This window comes from Etheostoma spectabile, chromosome 8 (assembly GCF_008692095.1).
Source record: "Etheostoma spectabile isolate EspeVRDwgs_2016 chromosome 8, UIUC_Espe_1.0, whole genome shotgun sequence".
NCBI classification, from domain to species: domain Eukaryota; kingdom Metazoa; phylum Chordata; class Actinopteri; order Perciformes; family Percidae; genus Etheostoma; species Etheostoma spectabile.
In genome coordinates, this window is record NC_045740.1 from 14,587,445 (window position 1) to 14,610,581 (window position 23,137).

Sequence of the window (23,137 nt, forward strand, 5' to 3'; positions counted from 1 at the left end):
ACACACACACACACACACACACACACGAAAATATGAGTAAATCTCACAGACTCTAAATGGACACTGCCGTTTAACTTTTTGACAATGTGTTCTTTAGGTTTTAGCTCTACCAAGAAAGATATATGGATTTGCTGCACTGCATACAAGCAAAACAACATTCACCACAACCACAACATTCTCCTGTAATGGGCAACTGTTATTTAACTATTAAACTGTGATATGTGGCATATTTTAAGCAAAACAAAGTAGAAACCATGAAAAAGTGTTACTAATGGTAGCAAATTCAGTAATTAGGACAAGAGGCTTCAGGTTGTGACATTTGATAATATATAATTTCTGCTTTTCTCTGCCATACTTAACTATCCCTTTACACTGTTCAGGTTTTAACCAATAAAAAGTTAAGGGAGATTAAAGCTCTCTGTGATAGATAACTTGCCATAATAGCGACACGCTGGATGATAAATTAAAAACTCCAGCATGCTGCATTTTTTGACATCAAAGATAATGGTGGATTGAGAAATGCACTGTTGTACTTTAGCTTAATGCTAACATGCTCAAAATGACAATCTCAACATGCTAACTGTTGAGATTTGTCGTGATTTAGCATGTTCACGATCTTAGTTTAGTGTTTTAGCATGCAATTCTTTTGTTAATTATCACAAAACACAAAAGTACAGCTGAGGCTGATAGTAATGTTGCTAGTTTTGCAGGTATTTCATTTTCACAAACCTATTATGATCTGGTGATGCACAGAAAGAAACATTAAAATTATTACAATTCATCCTAAAGGGGAGATGCATGTCTGTACCACATTTCAGGGCAATCCAGTTTTCAAGACATTTCACTAAAAAAAAGCTATAATCTGAACTGCATGATGGTGCGAGAGGAAAACTCAAGGAGTTGACAAAGTCATTAGGATACAACCTCAGGGAATCCTGTCTGTCTGTACAACATTTCATGACAATTCACGTCATATTTGTTCAAATATTTCAGTCTGGACAAGTGGTGAAACGACTAGTGTGGCTCATAAAAAATGCATCACTTACTTCCTATGTGACACTGCAGATTTACCAGCACACTACAGATCTTAGGCAATTCTAAATATTCTCAATTCAAGCTAAATGGTCTTTTCACTGGTTACATAAAAATGTGATATTTTAATATCAAGAAATACTCATGTATAGGTATGAAAGTCCAATTCAACAGTTCAGAGGCTGATTATTCTACAGTATTTTCAACACATTGTGCCGTATTCAAACATAGGCTCAACATGATCAAACAGCTGGCATAAATCAAAAATCATTATGCAAGTCAGTTTGTTACTTTACTATAACATTATGTATCACTGTTGCAACTGTACTTAATATACATGGTTATATATTCCCCACTGGATTAATTTGAATATCGTTGTGAATCAGGACTTTATAATGCCACGCAACCTTTCTAGAGCTCTGTGATCAAACACAGTTATTCAGTTTACAGTTTACGGTCTGATAATCTGAGAATTCAGAGGCTGGTGGCTAGAGATCAGGTAGCCAAAGTAAACAGCATGGACAGGAACGTTGCTGGACTGAGGCCTAATAAGGTGTAACCATACAGCGGCTCCGGTGACAGCTATAACGGAGTTAGCAGCCACCACAGACTTGATGCAGCTCTCGTGAACCCAAAGGTTTTCTGCTCTGCTCAACAGGTGTCAGGATGGCAACAACCAAACAGTTGCTAACACAGGAATGCCTAGCAGCTTGTTAGTTAGCCATGGTGTCACATGCCAAATTCCTTTCCGGGCAGAGTGGAAAACATCAACAATAACAAGACAGAGCTGGGAAAGTGCTTGCAGATACAAGAAGACAATCTGATTCTGAATATTTTTGAAAATGTATATTTTTTTTGGTTCACATCAGGGCAGCGGAACAAGCTACAGCATACAGGTACTGTAGGTTTATTAGAGAGTTTCCTATAACAACAGCTGCCTGCTGGATGAGACCCGAGAGACTGAACCACAACATTGCAGAACTGAAACAATAAACCTAAAGACGTTAAGATGCTCCTTTAGATAATTTATCTAAGGTTTATTTATCCTAAATAGAGTCACATTTTATGAGTGACAGCTTTGATATAAGACATAGTATTTGATCATTCACGATGTAAAAATATTGATTAGTGCAGCTTTAAATTATGTGATATAGAAAACAGCACAGTACAATAAAAGATAATGTGTTGAGTTGCTGTGAATCACCTCCTTTTAACAAATATTAAGGACCTTTGTTTTTTTTCCTTCCTATATTTACTAAAATTATTTTGCTTATGAATCAACCAGAACAACGTGTGATCAGTGAGCAGGTGCAAGATTTGCAACAGAACATTTCCAAAAAATAAAACACGCTAGCCCCAATGACTTGAACAGAAGGTGCTGTGCCAAAACTTAATAATATGTTAAACGCAGACCTGTTTCCTGTTCAGTGGTGTGACGTTTTCGTCTGGTACAAAATGTCCCCAATTGGTGCCTCTGGAGGCCCAACAACAAGGGCCAGTAAAAGTCGGGCACAGCATGGCACATGTCTTACCTGCACGGCACCAACAAAAGGCCTAGGACCTATTACACAACCTGCTGCACTCACTGTGGGTCTTCCTCATTAACTGACCCCCTTCTCTCTCTCTCTCTCTCTCTGCACACACAAACACCACACAAACAAACACACACACACACACACAACACACACACACACACACAACACACACACACACACACACACACACACACACACACACACACACACACACACACACACACACACACACAGGGTCTTGCTGACCCTATTACACAGTATGAGTCTACAAATCCCCTTTTATCTATACAAAAATACATCACGTACTCTACTATTCTGTCATGTGTAACCTAAGCCGTTTGCTCAGTAATAATGGAAAAGTGTGTGTAGTGTGTGTCGGGTATATAATTCTTTTCAGGCAGTTTGGGGAAGGATTTATGGCTGGCATGTACAGTAAGACATAACACATCAGCAGACCAAAATAAGGCAAGAGTCAGATGGGGCAACCAAAGAAGTTGTCATGGTTACAGTAAGTGCTGTGCTGATGGAAAGGCACTTTGGAAATTGAAGCTGCAGTGAGTTACAGTATTTTGTAAGTGTTAGGTGGTGTTTAGTTTGAACAGTACACACTTTGGTGAGCTTACCTTGCAGTAACATTAAATACACTTTTTTAGAATGTAAATTATATGTGCCGTCACTGTATTTTACACTCATCTGAACCTGGCCCATAATGTTCATTGCAACAGTAATTATTTGCATTTTCTAGAGAAATAATTTTGCCATGTGGATAAGAAAAAAGGTTAGCAGTAGTATTATTACTTGTAAGCCAGTGGTCTACAGTGTTTGGGGCAAATAAAGGCTTTATTTTGATGGTTGGGGTAAGCTGGATGTGAGTTTCTGTAAAATATATCCTCCATACCTAGCACTCAGTTCTCATAAGTTATTCTACTTATTTACTCTCCATTGCCTCTACACCTGCAGAAACCTCACTCAGCTAAGCTGGCAGATCAAACTAATACAGCTCTGAACAACCATCTTGGCTCTCAATGAAGGACAAGACTGAAGTCACTGTTTTCCCCCCAGCTTCCTCCCTAGCAAGCTAATTATATCATGAAGGAATGATCTTTAGTCTTTATTCCATTTGATTTTTTTGTTGCCTTTCTTTGTGCTAGTCTAAAACCCCCATTTACAACATTTTTATTGGAACTGCAGGACAATTTGTTCTACTAGAACAAACTGTCCTGCAATCCAAGACAGTTTGTTCTACTAGAACAAATTATAACAAGAGGCTTCAATATCAAAACAATCTTCCCATCTTCCAGCAGTCGGGAAGAAACATTAGATATATATATCTACCACAGGATCGTTTTGCCATGAAGAGCCTTCAGATGGGAGCAATCCATACGACACAAACAACTATTAATAAACTGCACAGAGGGTATGATTGGACTTGCACTACCAAGTTGATGTTGCACGGCCAGTGACCTATTGCCTAAATATAATAGCATATAACATATCATCAGGAATCACCCAGGAGGAGGGGGTTCATTGATTTGACACTTGATTGAATTTGATCCTTTATTTCCACAACTAAATTGTTAATTATACAGAAAACTAAAACTTAAAGCAAACGATTATCAGAATTCTGGGAAAAAATAAGAGCATCCATATTTGCTTGTTGCAGCAGCCATATTTGCTGGGACTTGTCACTAAAAGCTACAGTAGGCTACTTTCTCACACTTAGACAATGCTACAAATGAACCATGACTATTTTTGACATCATGCAGGGATCTTCTAAGAGTGCGTGTGTGTGCGTGAGAGTGAGTGTAAAACTTTCAAAAAGGGTAGTTATCAAATAGAATCTACATAGTACAGTAATTTTGTCAGTAGATTAGGTAATGTTAAAATTGTCAGGTGAAATACTGTCTCTTAAGTGTCTGTGTCCCACAGACATCAGTAGAAGCTGGATATCTTCCCTGGTGATGCTGTGGTTGGTCTGTCTACTCGATCACCCCTTTTTGCCCAGCCGCTATGGGACACTATTTGGAAAAAGTGCAGGCAATTTCAAAAATACTTGGCAGGTGATTGGATGAAGCATCGTGTCTATAGCTTTCTACCATGAGCTAACTTCAACCAAAAAAAGAAACCAGTCTGAAGAAGAGCCAAAACATTTTTTTTTCTATTGAGGAAAGCTTCCAGTCCAGTCAGTTATTACTATTGTTTTGAACAAACAGTCGCCTGTCTGTGTCGTCACACACTACCTAAACCAAACTCGTAGTTGCCAGTAGCTCCTCACAGGCCACCGATTGGTCCAAACCACTGGTATTTTGGACACAAACGCATTACTTGAAGCCTAACAAGATGGATTTTTGCATGATCTCCTGTAATCGCAAGAATCTACCTGCCGTACAAGGTAAGAAAAAAGCCTCAAGCGACCTTAAAAGTAAGAGTTTCACCTTACTGTTTCAATTTAAATTTAAATCTGTTGGATAGAGCCGAAAGGACAAAAAAACAAAACTGTCCTAATACTTTCTGACTGCATTGTGGCACGATTTTAATTAAACCCCAATATGAAATGAAGAATTGTCTTCCATTAAACAAACAATCTTATCACATCTTTTAGATATACTGTAGTTACAACAATGGTTACATGATGTCTCTAGACTCAGACTAGACTCTAGATCCTTGAGAGAAACTTTCATTATTCCCTGTAGTTTACCAACATTATTGCAGTATACCTTCATCACAAATTTCCTATCACAACATTGTATTTTGTTTGAACTTGCCTGTCCCATATACAATGTTAGTGCTTCTAAAAATTAAGTGTTTCAAAATTCAGTTATGTGTTAAATAAGACATTCTATGCTTAATTGACAAAAATCAGTTTTTTGGAACATAGGACACAATAGAAGAGATGTCAGAGAAGTAATTGTTTATTTCAGGACAACGGCAATGAAGAACACCTCTTGCATCTCTTGTTACAAAATAAACAGAATATCCCATTATGTGTGCATTTCAAGTAGTGCGTATCCCCTTAAGACATATACTTTAATCAATTTATGCAATTTTAGATGTCAATATTACGTTGAACCTAAAGAACCCAAAGTTGTTTTTCCATACAACGTAGTGGGGTAATCTGCCCAAATGACAATAGTGTAAGTATTGATGTCCTATCAAACACACTATTGTTGTGTTTGAACAAAGTCAACATAGAACTTTTGCCAGGAGGTATATGCATGAACCAAAAAGTCATAACTTTAATAACATCTACAGGAATCTGAAACTACACGCTTTACGTTGTAATTATGTTGGTGACTTTGCCAAGAACATTGTTTAGTGGTTCTCTTTCTTTAGTTTGTTAGATTTATTTCAGGCTGTTAAAGGTCCTTTTTATGGCTGTGGGATTCTTCTGCACCTTTACCACCGTATGCCATTGTTAACATGTCACTATAGCAACCCTAGCCATGTGAATTAGATTTTGTTTTATGTCTCTAGGTTGTTTTCTAGCATATGTATGGCTTTCTTGATTTAGTTTGCATTGTGTAAAATGTGTTTTGATAAATAACAATGTTTTTTGTAAACAATAACAAATTATTCAATCAAAAAAGAATAATTGCAAATTAATTAATAAAATGGGTTTGCTAAGTAATTTGCATTGGTTACCTGTTGTTGCCTGGGCAGCGCAGCACTGTTGTCTTGTTATTAAGTACTTTTATCCACAGTATATGTTACTTGTTTTGTTAACAAAAACCTTACACTTTATCAAACCTTACAGTTTATGCTTGTGTAAGCTCAACTTGGACGATTCTGGTTAATATTAGAGGTTTAAAACAAACAAACAACTGAACTACTTCTTTGAGGGACTGATTAGAGGAATCTTGTTCAACATGGAAATTAACCAATTCCAGTCCTGATGGAGCTGTAATTTGCCTAAGTGTTCCTTTCCTTTTTATAGCAACTATGTTCTGTCCAAAAAAGATCCCCAAAATAAACAAGACAGGAAATCATTTAAAATTTAGGCATTTCACCAAAAGTCACATCGACAGTGACTTGCTGTACAGTCAACGGGACCTTGTCTTTCATAAAGACACTTTTCATGACATGCCATTTGGGTCAAAATGGGGGTTTGTCATTTAAACCCAAAGAATTATTGGCTGAAATGAACAGAAACAGCTTCATGTGCAGAACCAATACATTAAGTCAAAGTAATATGGAGGGCTGAGGTTTTATCCAGCCAGTAAACCTTGATTATCACCCATTCTTTTGTTTAGCTTCTCTGAAAACACTGATATCTGATAATCAACACCGGTCATGACTGCAGTCTTATTATGGTTCAATTCAGACAGAGCAGCAAATCTCCCTGTTATTCATGCTGCGGCCTGTAACTGAGTGATGTGTTTACAGGACTTGTTTCAAACAGCTGAAATGACTCAGTGACGTTCACACACACACGACAAAATCTCATAGCTTAAGCCTTGTTCACACTCCAACCATCACATCCAGCATTGTGTGGATCAGTATTTGAAAACACTTGTTTCCTGAGCCATAAGTACCTGACTCTGAGGGCAAGTTTATGGTTGGCTGGGTGTGAATTGCACCTCAGGTCCCCGGCCTGCGGCCCTCTGGCTCTGGGTACATAGTTCTGAAGGTCAAGTTGATGCGCGGGCCTCGATCATGGTACTCTTTAGCCACTTGATGCTGGTGGAGACAGATAAAAGACGTATTTTACATTTACACGTCAAATATCTATGTGCTGTTTTTTTATCCAGAAAATTGTATTTAATGTTAGGAGGTCATGGGCAAGTCACTGGGTGCTATTAGGGATCCAACCTGTAACCAGCTGAAGAATGAACATGTCAGGTCATTTGTTTTTTTCAGGTTTTGTAACTTCTAACCCTACTGATTCCTTATCCAATTTGATGCTTTACCAAATCCAGCAATATCTTGAATTTTTGTTCTATGGTCATTAACATTGTCAACCTTTCTTATCTGTGCAGGCTGTGCAGTTTTTGTCAATACTGGCAATTTGAAATTGTATTCACATTGTAATGACAACATTTATCAATTATAATTCTCAAATTTCAATTCAAAATTCAAAAATTTAAATATATAGATTTCAGCCACAAATATAGTCTAATCAATGTGGTAAAAAAAAAGTAAAGTTAAAAAAAGAAAAAAGAAGCTGTTGTTATCTGTCTAAAACACTGACTCATATACGCATGCAACTAAGATTATGTTGTATTATCTTCTAAGATTAGAAAACAAACAGATATGAAAACACAAGACAAGATTAACATTTTCAGGACTTTCCTAAACATAGGCTTGTTTTTGTTCTTTGTTGTTGACCTCTGCACAAGATACACAGGTCAACCAGAAAAAGGGACAACAGACAAGACTATTTCACATATGGGGTAAAAGGCAAATGTATTTCCCTTTGCCACAACAATGCTGAAACTCATTTATCTCTGGAATTTTGCCATATGCTCACACTCTCCTCCTTCCCCTACATCTTGATAGGAGAGGAAAGGTTTGCTTATCCTCAACAGTGTCAAAAGAAAGAGAGTCCAGAACAAGCAGACATAAACCGTGTATCCTTTTTCAAACAAAAGAAGTACTTTAGCAGGATTGACACGTTTAGCTAAATATTTAGCACTGACTTCCAACACTCTCTAGCTGAGCCAGGAGGTTTTATTAGGCACACCAGGACTGTAGTGACAGAGAAGGAGTGAATGGATAGTGTGATCTTCTTTCCCTGGCAAGATCTTTAAAGGAGAGATGAAACCTTTGTTGAGATACTCAGGGAGGCGTCGCCATAAACCACCTGTGACCTTCTCCCTTTTTATTTATTTATTTTTTGTTGTTTTTACTTGCTCGCTTTTTACTTAAACTCCCTCACTATTCCCACTCTCCCCTTTGTTTTTCTTTCACTCCTTTTAATTTGCACTTACATGTTAGCCTGACTAGCTAGACTGTTTTAACACGAGCGATACAACTATGATTATCTTTCTAGCAGTATCGCTCTCAAAAATGTTTTACATTTCAAATACATTGGACTCACCTTGTGAAACTCACAGACATATGTTTTTTATTCAGGTGCTGTTTAATTCGACATTAAAGGAATAAATTGGATATATTGGAGAAAAAAAAAATCAATATCAGTTCAAGTGTATGCTGTTTAGAATATGTTCACCGCTTAATCTTGCTGTCAGACAGGGAAGCGAGCCATTAAATCCATCTATGCTCTCTTTAAAACCACCAGACTCCTTTGAGAAAAACAATTTTACCTTGCAGAGCACGATAGATTGGTTTTTTTGTGTTATTGTGTGACTTTGGTGAATCTGAACTCCTTTCAAACACTAAAGTACCATCCCTTAAAGTGTTCACAATGTTCCTCTTATGCACAACTGTTGTGTTATGCATCCTTTATTCTGTAAAAAGTTTTAAAAAGTTAAAGCTAAATATTATGACCTTTTTCCCACACAAGTGAAGCTTTTGTCTATTCTTCCAAAGGCTGAAAACATTCAGTCAATATTCAATTCAAACTAATATGACATAATCTCACTGTCGTGCACAGCCCAATGCTTTTAACGGAAACCAGCGACACACTCAGACACTCTATTACACACACAAAGACTTTTCATCCTCTTTCATGCTCTCTTATGAACCTGGCCGCTGTCCCTGATTGTAAAACAAATGACCCTCATTAAGCTGCCGCGTTACTATTCTTTCAGGGCCACTCCATCCATCTTCACTGTCTGTCGGTCAGGGGAGTAATCTGAGCACAAGTCTATTCTGTGTGTTGAATCGGAAGGACTTAGCCACACACACAGTCACAAACACACAAAACAAACATGAGCAGTCTCCTGGCTGAGGCAGATGAGATTTTTAATGCATGACTATTTACTAAATGTAAATGTACAAGGTTACATGAGGAAACAGATTTTATCCACTTACTGTTTTAATCATAGTTAAGGATAACTTTGTGCAACGTGTTACAACTATTTCCGCAATGATTAAAAAAAAATTAGGCAGGTACCAGAGGGTACAGAAATTAGTGAAGTTATTTTTCAAAGTTTTTTTTTTTTTTGTACCTCCACCGAGGAGTATGCATATTATGAGTTATGTTTCCAGCTCAGTTTGTTTGGATGTCTGTCTGTCAGGAGCATTATGGAAAACTAAAGGCCTGATTTTATTGAAACTTGTGGAAGGGTGGAGCATGGGCCAAGATCGACCTCATAAAATTGTGAAGTAGATTTATATCACTGGGCGGCAGAGGTGCCAAAAGTACTCACTTTCCGTACTTAAGTAGAAGTACAGATACTTGTGTTAAAAAATACTCTGGTAAAAGTGGAAGTACTGATTAAACTTCTTTACTCAAGTAAAAGTAACAAAGTACGGGCTTGAAAATTTACTTAAAGTATAAAAGTAAAAGTAGAAACCACTTTTTATGCTTTTGATGTGCTGTTGCCTACATTTTAAATGGATGTCTGCCAAAAGGCCTAAAACATCATATATATGATTATTGTGACAGAGACTGGGACTCCAGGTTAATAAGATTCTGACTCATTAGCAAGATATGAATTCAATTGTGATTCTGTGAGAATTCACAGACCCAGTCTCTCTTTTTTAATCTTCCCCTTAACATTTAGACTCTGCATGTATGTGTGCGTGCTCAAACATGGCTTCTGGGAAAAGAAAATAAAGGATAAAACATGAATTACTAAACAGACATTAACTAAGTTCCCCTACTTGTTGCCCATGCACTTTTGAGCTAGAAGCTTGAAAATAGAGTGCTAATAAAAGGGTAATGTCTATTTTTACAAGTGCTGTAAAAGTTGGAGAAATTACAAATTCAATGTGCATTGCATTACTTTTTTTTTATTAATATGCAAATAGACAATGACATAGGAAAAGTCAAATGGCAAGTGATGTATGCCCACAAACTGTAGCAGTACTGGATTTGTCTGAATCCCTTCAAGAACTTGGGAGCAACAAGGGTATTCAGACCTTCTGTAATGCTTAAAGTGTCATAACTTAATTGTGTGTAGGACAGTGGATTTTAAAAAGTGTTTTAGATACTGTATATTGCACACAAATTACACACTTTTCTCTATAAAATAGCTGGCCAACCACCTTCATCAAACTAAACAAAAACTCTGTTACACTGGGGAAAAGTCTTGAACGAAAAGGCTTTCCCATTGAGAGCAGGAGCTCAATGTTAAAGAAAAATCTCGGACATGGAGAGAGAGACTGCAAGTGATCAAATGTACAGAATAGCTCAAAGTCTGTGTGTGCTTGATGTAGGATGAACATCCAAGACCCTTCAAAACTAACTTCTAAGGCAACATAACAAACAGAACCTTTTTTTAGCATGTGGTGTGTGTGTGTGTGTGTGTGTGTGTGTGTGTGTGTGTGTGTGTGTGTGTGTGTGTTGTGTGTGTGTACACACATGGGTATCAATGTGAATGTGTGTTTGCATGATATAGAGAAAGAATCCAAAACTACCAGAAATCTCTGTTTAGCTTCAAAAGAAGCTGGTTTTCAAAGTTTATGGCATCAACACGGGCCCTTTTTGGTGTAAAAATCAGGCCTGCAGTGCTGAACAGTCTCTCGCAGGCAGCGGAAGCAGGTAGTGCCGTGTTAAGCCTCAATGACAGGTGGCATACTGCTGGGAAAGACTTCAGTACATCCATTGTATCACTGGACACCCCAGGTAGGTCTCCAGCTGTTTGGTATTTTCTTGGGAACTAGAGTGCTTGAGGCTGAAAAAAAGCCTCCTCCTCCGAAGAGGGACGCATCACCTTCATCACCCAACTTGTTCCTTCAGGTGACTTTTGATGTAGTCAAGGCCTATGGAACACAAAAACCAATTAGATGTCAACACTCTAAGATGGTTTATAACATTATTTTGAACAAAAAATATAATGATTACATAAATATTGCCATTTGTTTGCACTACGTTAGGGATACTTCAAATGCGGACTTTAAAATTTATAATGTAAAGTAAACATTGCAGAAACATACCCAGTTTTAGGATAACATTACACTGTCCAGCAGGTCTTGAATTTGGGGACGAGAATGGCAGCGGCAATTAGCTCTGGATCTGTAAGCATCTGTCCAAAACGTTTTCAAGCCCGCTAAAGTGCTTCAATCAAAGGCCGACAGGACTTGGAGGAATGCAGAGGTGCTGGAGCTTCGCCTGGAGTAGTGTTATGTAGGTACCACCATCCATCTGTACATGGCCTCTCCTGGAGAACATCAAGGCCTTTGCAATTGGGCTCATAGTCTTGGTATACTCTGCCAGAAACGCAAGCTCAACAGGAGTGAACCTGACAATAAAAACAAAAACAATTAATGAATATAGAATTTCATTCATAGTGGGAATCAAAGTATTCAATAAGAAATTTTAAACCCATCCTTAACTGCAAGACATTATCTAAATATAAAGCTACCTCATATTGCAGTCAATAAATCTACAAAATAAAATGGTAAGTACATACATAGGTATCTTTAGCGCACTGCAGACAGCTGTGATTGCTCCTTCTCCTTGTTCCTTTAGGATTCTCACAATCCTCTCCACGGCAAAGAAAAGGGAGTTCCACCGTGTCTCATTTGGCCTCAGGAGCTGAAGTTTGCAGTTATCTTCTATGATTTCAGCAGCTGTGGTAGATCTTGAGCTTTTGCTCCACAGACTTGAACACTTGGAGAATGCTGAACGAGACAGCCGCTTGTACACTGGATTTCCATTTGCTTTCAAGGCATCAGCAGTGGAGATCAGGTTGAGAAGGTGGCATGCACAACGTTGGTGCTTTGGCAGCTGGTATTCCAAGCCATTATCTTCATCCAATATTGCCCCGGCTTCAACAAACTCGACACCTGTGATATCTCCCCCCTCCTCTTCATCACTCTCTCCTCCCGTACTTTCCCTCGCACCCTGAAGTGCAGTATCTGGATTGTTATTTTCATCCAGCTCACCATAGACTCTAAAGGCCTTTATGAAATTTGAACCATTGTCAGTTGTTGTGCAAACAATCTTTTCTCGGATGTTGTACTCCACGTGTATATCGTTGAGAGCACTAGCAAGGGCAGAAAAAGTATGCGACCCTTTTAGCTGTTTACACGCTAGGGCAGCACAGCGCCTCTGCAGAGTTGCACTATCTAGCCAATGCGCAGTGACACCTATAAAACCTCGTCGGTGTGTGGTCCAGCAATCTGTGGTGGTTGCGATAACCTCAATTTTTTTCAGGGCCAATTTCAGATTATTTTTCATTTCTTGTGTTGCTTTCTCCACTTTGTTTTTAAGAGTGCCACGAGACATAATTGTTAGATTGGGCTGGAGGAGAAGCAGAAGGTCTCTGAATCCTTGCTGCTCAACTACACTGAGTGGGTGTAGCCCTTGAATGACGAAGTCAATGATTCCTTTATCCACACTGACCTGTGACACTCTCTTGGCTTCCCATAACTTTGGTTGTTTGAGTGCTGGGCCTGCATCCGGGGTTGACTTTCTTTTCTGAACAGCTGAAGTGAGCTTTCTGTATCTCTCCATATGATTGACATGCATCCTCTGTGAGTGAAAATACAGACAAACACACAAAACAAATTGTTCAGTGATGTAGCCAAGACTGTCTGATGTAACTTACTATGAAATGTGAAACATTAGGCACCATGGCCTAAAACCTATATCTTGGTATAATTTCAACTAGCAAAATATCACAGCATAGCCATACATAGCCCATAATTATTTCTTAACATGTCAATACACTGTACATGTAGCCTCTACCTCTGAATGGGTAAAGCACTGTTATATCAACTGTTTGACAGCTATTACTGTTTTTTTCTTTTGTGTGAATCTGCAAATTATTTATGACTAGCAAAGTCAAACTTTGGATTGATGTCATCCTTGATTCTAGGAACTGACTGACTGATCTGTGGAGTGCAAGCAAGGGTCATAAGATACAAATGTAACGTTTCTTAACTTGTTCTCCCCACATCCCTTAACCAGCTCACACACAGTTTGAAAGAAAAGTAAAGTCTTGAAATAAAAACATGAGTCCTCTAACTTACGTCTGGGAGGTTTGAGACGTTAACGTTAACATTAGCCCAAAATAAAGTCGATTTGAGACAAGACCGAGTAACGTTAACTTAAGTGGTCTCGAAAACAGACAGCTACACGAAGGGACAATAACAGCCATAATCGAAAAACAAGTAATTTTTTATTTTCCTCGCCTCTTGGTACAGCTAGCCACAATCAAACATGGTGGTTTGTAAAAGTGATAAGGCTTGTTTTATTGTGTTTAACCGGGGCTTCTTCTTCATCCCTCAACGTTCTTGTCTCGGCATTCATAGTTGTGTAAAAAATGTTAGAGTCCATTTTGAACAGGTCGACATGTTTCTGGAGAGTAAAAAGGCTAAAAAAATAAGGTCGCAAAGAAGCAGCTAGCTTAAATCAGAGTTTTGTCAATATGGAGTTGCTTTTTAACGTAGCGTTATATTACGCCGTTGAAACGTTACTACAGCACTATTACACTAAACAAAATTACTGAATTAGTTTGTAACATAAAGCTACACAGTTAGATATTGTATCAGCCAGCTGGTATTAGAATTTCAAATAAAGTGAACGCTTGCTAACCTAGCTAACGTCACTTGAGTTACTTGCTAGCAAAATGCTAGAGCACCAAGGCATGGTCATTGATAGCTAGCAGGAGAACAAATATAACTGACCATTAACGTACACTTAATAAAGACAACAAACCACAAATAGCTTTTGATAACAAAAATATGCATTTACCTCTATATGCTTTTACAATTCGATGGTGATTTGAAAGCCAGCAGGTCATGGTGTTGGTTGGCACAATTTGCAGCACATTCGCAGGGTCATTCTTGATGCCTACTATGTCAAACATCTCTTTCAGATAAGGCCAAGGGTGATAGGAATGTCTGCTGCTTTTCTGCCCAATCTCTGGGATCTCCGTTGTGTTCATTTTCAATATCTCGTCGTCCATACTACAATGCTAACGCCACCGCCATCAAGCTGCAATGATTTACCGCGAATGAATGCCGCCGAATCCGGATTCATCTTGTAGTGGTGCGCAAATGCAACGTAGATTCCCGTCCAATTAGATTGAATTTGGTATTGATGACGCGAAAAATAATAACGGTAACTCCATTGAAATGATTAAAAACTAAAGTAACGAGCCAATTTTGTAAAATGTAAGGAGTAGAAAGTACCGATATTTGTGTAAAAATGTAAGGAGTAGAAGTAAAAAGTCGCCACAAAAATAAGTAGTAAAGTAAAGTAAAAATATCAGAAACATCTACTTGAGTACAGTAACGAAGTATTTGTACTTCGTTACTTCCCATCTCTGCTGGGCGGATACACATATAATCTATTCACTTTTGTTAGCATTGCGAGAAAGGGCATTTGTGCTGAAATCATGTGGTGTCGGAATTATCAGAAAAATAAGTTCCCGCCTGGGAAAATTTACCCTGTGGGATAGGGCATGCCTTGGTCACTCTCTGAGTGCCCTTCAAGTTTGTTGTTATTATTTCCTGGAGTGTTTTCTTTAATTTGACAGTAAATATGTAATTTTGTTAGATCCAATTACTGTTACAGTGCCTTAAAGTAATATTACATAACATATACATTGCGGTTTCACTTTCTATATTTCTCTGTGATGAAATACAGCAATTCTAAAGCAGTCTATTTAATTTCTGCCTGATTCTGATCCGTCCTTGTGTTCAGAGGCTGGCGTTTTTATAAGTGCCCATTTTGCGTGCATGGGTCCTTGCATTTGATTGGTGGAGCCTACCTGCCAATCGTCTTGTGTGGCTCCATCCATCACCAAAAGTGTCCCGTGACTCAGAGGAACCCGAATTCGCTCCACATAAGTGTAGTCCCCATTTTCCTCCTAAAACCATGAACATAAAGACAGTAAAGCACGATACATAAACACACACACACACACACACACACACAACATCATGATTTTAACACTTAAAATAACAGACAACTACTAAAACACAGGCCTCTAAACGCAATACCTGACTTAAGCTTTCCCCTCAGTGTCCAGTTTTCACTTTGGCTGCTGTTCTGCACTCCCCCACCCTCAGTCACTTCTTTTTATTAAGATTTGCACAGCAGTTCTGATTTATTAAGTAGCGTGCAGTAGAGGCAGGAGAAAGCCTCCTTGACTGTGAGCCAAGTCTTACAAACAAACCAACTCATGAGAAACAGCAAAAGGTCATAAAGAGTGTCTGCAGGTTTTAGAAGGTCAAATCAAATACTTTATGAGACCACTTTAATGAATACTGGGCCCTGGATGAGGAAAAAAATAATGAAACAAGACTTTCTTTCTAAATTTACCAAGCCAGCATATAGTGTTCAGAGGGATAATATACTTAAGTATCTAAACAACATATGTATTATGCTGTACCTAATCTGAATGTAAGAATGGACACCAATTTCTATGCTCATCATCTCACCGGTGGAGGCTGCTTGCGGAGGCTGAACACTCTAGTGTCACCCAGACTGACGGAGGCGATTGTGGGCTTGGTACCCAAGCCAGCCTCATTGTCACTGTGCCAGCCGATGCTGTCATGGCCGTCCCGATAAAGGTTACACAGCAGTGAGTTGAAGCTGCCTCCGGTCACCTGCTCCACTGCCTCGCGAAGGGCTAACAGCAATGGATGCCACTATGAGGCAAAAAAAGAGATTTAGAAAGGAGAGATAAACAAATGTAGTAAAATTATGAATCAAAATGAAAATACATGCAACCACAATTTTAACAAAGAGACAGCATTAACACAAACAAGACAACAGGCAACAAAATAGTCTAAGAAAAATTTAAATAAAAAAAGCATGATAGTGAAAAATTAAGAAATAAAAAACATGAATGTAAAATAAATGTGTTGATATTGTCTGTTTTGGGGGTTTGGAGGATTAATGTTTTCTAACCTGTGTGTTAGCAGCCAAGGTGGAGCGAGCATATGTATAGGGCAACTCTCCATACCAGCAAGTCAGCCTGGGCTCCTCGTATGCCTCACCTGGACCAACACACACAAACAAATACACCTTACCTCAAAAGAACCAGGCATTGAGAATAGATCCAGTCTGTTTTCATATCCATTATCCTTATCTGTAGCCAGGTACATGGTAATTGCATACAGTTCTCAACATTTTAACCATATTTCCCATAAATCCCTTACTTACAGTCACAAAGAGGATGTTATGAATGCCGAGTATTGAAAGATTTTTTAAATACTGGTGAAAAACGTATAAAAGTTTTAGTACTTACGCTAAAACAGTTCTTCTTTCAATACCATTTTTGGGGGATTTTTTCCCCCCTGTTTTATAAAAACACGCCAAACTGTTAAATACATTAATCCTAAAGACTAAGTTAACAGCAAGCTGAACAGCAGTGTGTTACTGGCCTCTCTGGTTGAACTCTGACCATAGCCAGCATCACCGCTGCCTAAATAAAATATAATAAGGAAAGGTTTCCTGATTTAGATCAGAAAATGTCTCACCCATTTTTGATACTTGCTATGCTGCAGACCCATTTTAGAGGTATTAAGGTTTGATATACAGCCTTAGTGATGATATCTGAAAATGAATGTGGTGGGGATTTATTGATGGATGAATTTTAAAGAATAAAGCCATAATGGTGGTACTGCATGTTGCAGTCTTTTAACATAATACTCTATTGAGTAACCAGTATCAAATACTCAACCCTTGGAGGCTTTAAATACACTGTAACATTAATCTTCCTTATAGAAAACAGCAGCTGTGGACCAACTCTATATTGCAGCAGTAATTGGGTCACAGCAATTTCAAGAGAATAGATCCAGTCTGTTTTCATAGCTGCTTCTTTTTTGCTGAATGACAACTATAACTAGGGCAGAAAGTTGACACAGTTTTGTTCTTAATATATTCCTTTTCCAGCATGAACCACATGTAAAATGATCATCTGGACCAGAATCTATTTCTAGCAGAAGGTAAAGTAAACATCTAAATCAAATTTCTCTCTTCCTCTGTTGTTCTTGGTGTATCTTTCTCTGGGAACCACAAGATCCTTTCCAAGAACCAATTCTCTGCCATTAGTGTATTTTGGCCAGACCTCTGGTACGAGAACATGGTGAAACCAAAACAAACTACTCAAGCAGCCATTGCTTTTTATGGCGCTGAATTATTCAGGGCCTCTTGAGCTAATATTTATAAATATGTGTGGTCATTTGCCTTACCATTTCCATCAAAAAGATGCTATCAGGGGGAAAGGATAAACAAAACCTTAACTCACTCACAGGCTCCAATTTAGAGTTGTGAGCGATGGTCGGAAAAACTGAGTCAAGAGGGTTTTAAAACAAAACAGGGCAAAACAGTATGAAGGACAGATGACTGGTGAGGGGCCAAACATCCTTTTCCCATTACTTCCTCCTCAACCTAAACATCACATGGACTTTGTTGACAAAGTCTCAGGAGTGATGGATTGAGATGACACAAGTTTATGATCTGTGTTCGGAAATCATCTTGGTAAATTGTCTTTATACTGCTGTTTGTCCGCTACAAAGCTATTGCAGAGTAACACACAAGTTTGACAAGAGCCAGCTGAGAGAGAGGTTGATTCTGAGGCAAAGTCTGGCTGAAGTTCAACAGGATTGCTGTATATATTCTGTCTGGGTACAATGTGTGCGTTATTTCTTGCCTTTTAAAAACAAAATGCTGTTTTGCAAAATTAAGCTTTTGCCTTCTCTTGCAGTTGTTGCTTTTGTCTTCTCAAATTATACTCCACTAATGTGGATGGAAAACAAAATCTAGCATGAGTACCAGACAACTACCTATCAATATACAAATCCTGATGCACACTGAAAATGTGACATATTTTGTTGTTAAAGTAAAACAAATTTTGCGGTGTTGGCAGACATTTGTACTGTGTATGTGCTTTCAAATTATATACATACCATAAAAATGTCTCAAACATGAGAAAAAGTTCAACACTGCACTATCACAAAACTAGAACAGACATGAACCCAAGAGCAAAACAGCTGCAGTTGGGGAACTCTGTTCACCCTCCACCTTACATCATAGGCTCACATTTCACCCCTTCTATACTGCTTATCCTTAAGCCCCTGGTACACACCCTGTCTGTAGTTGGTCTTCTGGGACCAGGGCAGCTCTGCTAACAGCTTACTGAACATCCAGTCAGCCTCTTCTGGGGGAAGAAACCCAGGCAGCAGCCGCAGTCTGGACAGATGGAAAGACAAAACACACAGACGTAGTACACAGAAAATGAAGGTGCCAATATGAAGCATGTAGTTCATATATCTAGCGTTTGTACAGGATAGTCCACAATGGGGCACCCTGGCAGCCTATGGGTTTAGGGTAGGCAATCAAAAATACCTGGTTCAAGTCTGGACATAAACCGTTTTCTGTCATGTTTAAAATTCCCAAAGAAAAAAAAAAGTATAGTCAAGAATACATTGGCAGAGGCTTGTGTGCAAATAATCATACTACATAGACAAATACTATTATTTATTCTGTTTTAATGTATATTCATAGAGCTCTATTTATTACCCTGTTTTTATGTGTTTTTTTTCTTCTTCTTTTTTAAAAAGGAGCCATGCTCGTACTTTCTTCATGCTTTACATGTTTGTGTTTTGCTGAATGACAACAAAGGAATCTTGAATCTTTAGTTTAGTTTACTGGTATAACAGCAGCATAGCTGGTTGTTTACCCATCAGGAGTAAAAATAAATATAAAATAACCAGCCAAAACGATTTGGCAAATGGCTGGACTTAGGATCAGTTTATGCTCCATCAGAGCCAGTTCTGAAGACGTGTTGTCCAACCATGTTGGAAATCCAAAGTGTTTATAGTTGGTCGTAAAGGCTACACTGGAAGGTAGAGTGTAAAGCCGGCAGTCATAGAGAGGAGCAAGAACTGATGTAATTTAAGTATGGGGATATCTGCGCACATGTTCAGTTTAACATTACTGCATTTACCATCCAAATGGGACGTTTTGGGGACAGATTGTGGCACTGTTGCTTTACTGGATGTAATGTTACACATGGCGATACACTGGTAGAGCAAATTACGTTCAACCATGTATCCAGATAAACTACAAGATAATTCTCATTATTGTTAAGACAAAAAATTAGCAAAAGAGTAACGTGCCTATCCTTGAGAAATTACTGTAGGTGTTTTGTAGCCACGGAATTGAAATATAAATCTTTCACCTTTTCCTCCTTTTATACTTCTTTCCAAATCTCATACGTGAATAATCTAGGTGACAGTCACAGAATTAATCACAGAATAGTGACTCTAAGGTTCCTATAGCTCTGAGCCATTCTTTCCTTGTTCTTGGTCAACTCGTCTGTAATATAATGGAACTAGGTATATAAGTCTTCTATATTAAGTATAAAAGCATGAGCTTAATGCCTTAAAAAAGTAAACGGAACACTATGCTACATGTATAACACGTTACTACATATTCATTGTCTATAAGAAACACGGCTAACTTTCATGTTTCATAGTGGGTAACATAAGTTATGCATTAGGCATGATATTCATTTAAAGCGGTTTACATTGTTGCTTGTGTGATGACTGCCATCTAGTGGACTTAAAACCCAATCACAGATGTGTTATCCCCACTAAACACACTGGTATGTTTATGCCCTTATTTTCCATTTAGTTTAAAGGTCCCATGACATGGTGCTCTTTGAATGCTTGAAGGGGGGGGAGGCTAGGGGGGTGGAGGCTGGGGGTGTGGCCTTGACCAACTGACACTTTGCTTGTTTGAAAGACATCATGTCTCTCTCTCATGGGTGGGCCAAATTCTTTGGGCGGGCAAAGCAGAGACAGGGGAGGTAACCTTGCCACTTATGACCTCATAAGGGGAAGGGTTCCAGATCAGTCCATCTGAGCTTTTATCTTCTCAAAGGCAGAGCAGAATACCCAGGGCTCGGTTTACACCTATCATCATTTCTAGCCATTGGGGGACCATAGGTAGGCTGGGGAAACGCATATTAATGTTAAAAAACCTCATTAAGTGAAATTTTCATGGCATAGGACCTTTAAACTCTTTCATCTACACAATTACACTGTACTAACCTGGACACTCCTGATGGTCCATTGCTGATCTCATGATCACCTGCCTGCCTGTCCAGAACAAAATAAATGAATGAAAAATGTGTAAGCCAACGTGTGGGGAGTGTACAAACAAATAACAAGCAAAACACCATGAGATAAGAGACAGAAACAGATATAACACAGATATAAAGTATATCCAGTGAAGACAGAAATGTGTTACTTACTCCATCACATACTCTGGAGGAACATCTCTAACTGGCTGCAATGTAGAATAGTCAGAAAGAGAAAGAGTAAACACTTCCTTATAAACCATTCTAACGGACTAATTATCCTAAAATTCAACGGTGACGTTTTATTTATATTATTTATCGTCTACCTTGGTGGGCTGGTAAAACTCAAATGTGTTAGGTGTTTTCTGTGGACCACATCCCCAAGCACTAGGGGCTGGGTTGACATTTCTTGGTTGTTGGTTGTTTGGGACTGCACCTGGTAAAAAAAAACAAAAAAATAAGAAGTATTCTTATAACAATAAGTTGTAGTTGTCTACACTTCAGGCAGGTTATCAGGACCATGAATCCAGCATCCAGTGAAACAGTGTATTCATTGATTGACCCTAAAATTACCTGTTGGTCTGGAGGGTTTTGGCAGTTGCTTTGCCCAGGAGCCCTGGACTCTGGCACGCTGACGTTTATCTGACATCGCTTCACATCTGCGGGTGACCAAAGAAGAAGACCAAGCATTCATCAGTATGGATTTGGACAATATATGGACAATTATCCATAAACTAAGACAAATACAGAAAGCTAATCACTTGTGCTATATTTTCACCTAAGAAACCCAGTCACACTTAGTATTTCTTAAACCAAGAGCTTCCCGAGGAATTATGGAAGTCTAGTCTTTCCACAATAAATGATGACAATCTTTCTCTACTTTTTAATTTCATTTCTTAACAGGATAGAACCAAAACCAGATTTAGAGTTATGCCATATCGGCAGCAGTAGGGCTATCGCAAATGACAAGGACTGAATTGAGAGAATGTCCTGTTTTTTTTTTTTTCTTTCTATAAGTGCATTTGCTTTAAAGTTTTGTCGTGCCTTGTAACGCTTAGTTTATTATTTTAAAGTCATATGTTTTAAAATGGCTTTCATTTAATTTATGCTGTATTCCACTGCATCAGCTTTAATGTAGTTTGTCTGATATTTGGCTGGCCGGTTTGTTTATTTAAACAAAGAAACGTAGCCTGCCCCAAGAGCTGCTGACAAAAATAAGACTTGCTAGATTTTCTACGTTAGCTATACATCGCACTGAAAATTATTTATGCTGTTCTTACTGTCATTTAGAGATGTACATGTACACGTCGCATAATACTACGAACTAGCTAGTTAGTAATATATATCCCATTCTTCACTTTATCGGACAATTTCTGAAGTCAACGGGTATTTCAGCTCAAGCATTAAGCTAGCTAGTCTAGCCTGTTCCTCTATGCTAGCTTAGATAACCTACTTAAAGATAAACAACCATGTTAAGACAATATCCGCTTAACTAATGTTCAATCTTTAAACTAAGATAGCTACTTACCCAAATGGCTGCTAAAACGCAACACTACAGCTAAAAAGAAAAGAGACAACGCTACATCATTTAGCTAGGGCACCTGTGCTTTGACGGCCATGGCAAGTGTGTTACAAAAAAACAAATCCTACCCGGAACTGAGACGAGTAAATAGATTCCGCAACTTTCTCTGTCTCTTTCTGTCTCTAATTGGCTGGGTTGTCGAAGTCAGCGGTTCAAATATTCCCTATGAATCTATAACAGTGAATCATATTTCATTTTCGATGTGTTGAATGAACACTCTTAATCTGCAAAGTAACTAGTTACAGCTGACAAATAAATTAGTGGAGTCAAAAACAAGAATATGTCCTACTGTCACGTAGTGCAGAAGTTTAGTAGTACATAATGTCAGTATAAGTACTTTTAAGATCAATGCTTAAGTACATGTATTTAGTTACTGGTGGAAATTAACTAAATAAATTTACTGAAGAAGACTAATGTTAACAATGACAGTTTGGAGTCATACTTAGAGCACTGCCATTGTATGCCACTTAATACTTTTCTACTACGTTACAGTAAGAAATAGTCTTCTTTACTCCACTAATTTGTCAGCTATTACTAATTTTAGTCAATGGCTATTACTAGTTTCTTTTCAGATTAAGATTTCCCATGCAACACATGACCATTATAATAGGTGTAGTTTTACAGTATATACATAACAGTATCAGTAACTACTTAAAATTAGCTTCACCTTGAACAATAAGCGTTATCGCAGTACAATACAAATAATCCAATATGATAAATATAGTATTGACAAAACATTGTGAGAAATCTGCGTAGGCCTACTTGGTTAATTATAGACTATAACATGCCAATATACATATTGTTTTACAAATTTTAGGTAAAAGGTTTAATGCATGATTTTTACCAAACACGATTACTTAATGAGTACTTCTTCC

At 38.2% G+C, this 23,137-nt stretch overlaps 1 protein-coding gene across 2 annotated transcripts; it reads right to left on the reverse strand.

The window, feature by feature from the left end:
* Positions 1-4,106: 4,106 nt before the first annotated feature.
* alkbh3 (alkB homolog 3, alpha-ketoglutarate dependent dioxygenase) lies at positions 4,107-22,335 on the reverse strand. 2 transcript variants are annotated; one of them, XM_032522611.1, is made up of 11 exons: positions 22,210-22,327; positions 21,254-21,339; positions 21,007-21,116; positions 20,855-20,889; positions 20,652-20,699; positions 18,683-18,786; positions 16,501-16,589; positions 16,029-16,238; positions 15,356-15,454; positions 7,100-7,244; positions 4,107-4,585 (listed from the first exon to the last, which is right to left on the reverse strand). In XM_032522611.1, the coding sequence occupies exons 2-10, from the start codon at positions 21,327-21,329 to the stop codon at positions 7,146-7,148; spliced, it is 870 nt and encodes a 289-aa protein (XP_032378502.1). In that variant the 5' UTR covers positions 21,330-21,339; positions 22,210-22,327; the 3' UTR covers positions 4,107-4,585; positions 7,100-7,145. The 2 variants fall into 2 exon arrangements, with proteins under 2 accessions (XP_032378502.1, XP_032378501.1); XM_032522610.1 differs by lacking the exon at positions 4,107-4,585 and having other exon boundaries at positions 5,464-7,244; positions 22,209-22,335.
* Positions 22,336-23,137: the final 802 nt, after the last annotated feature.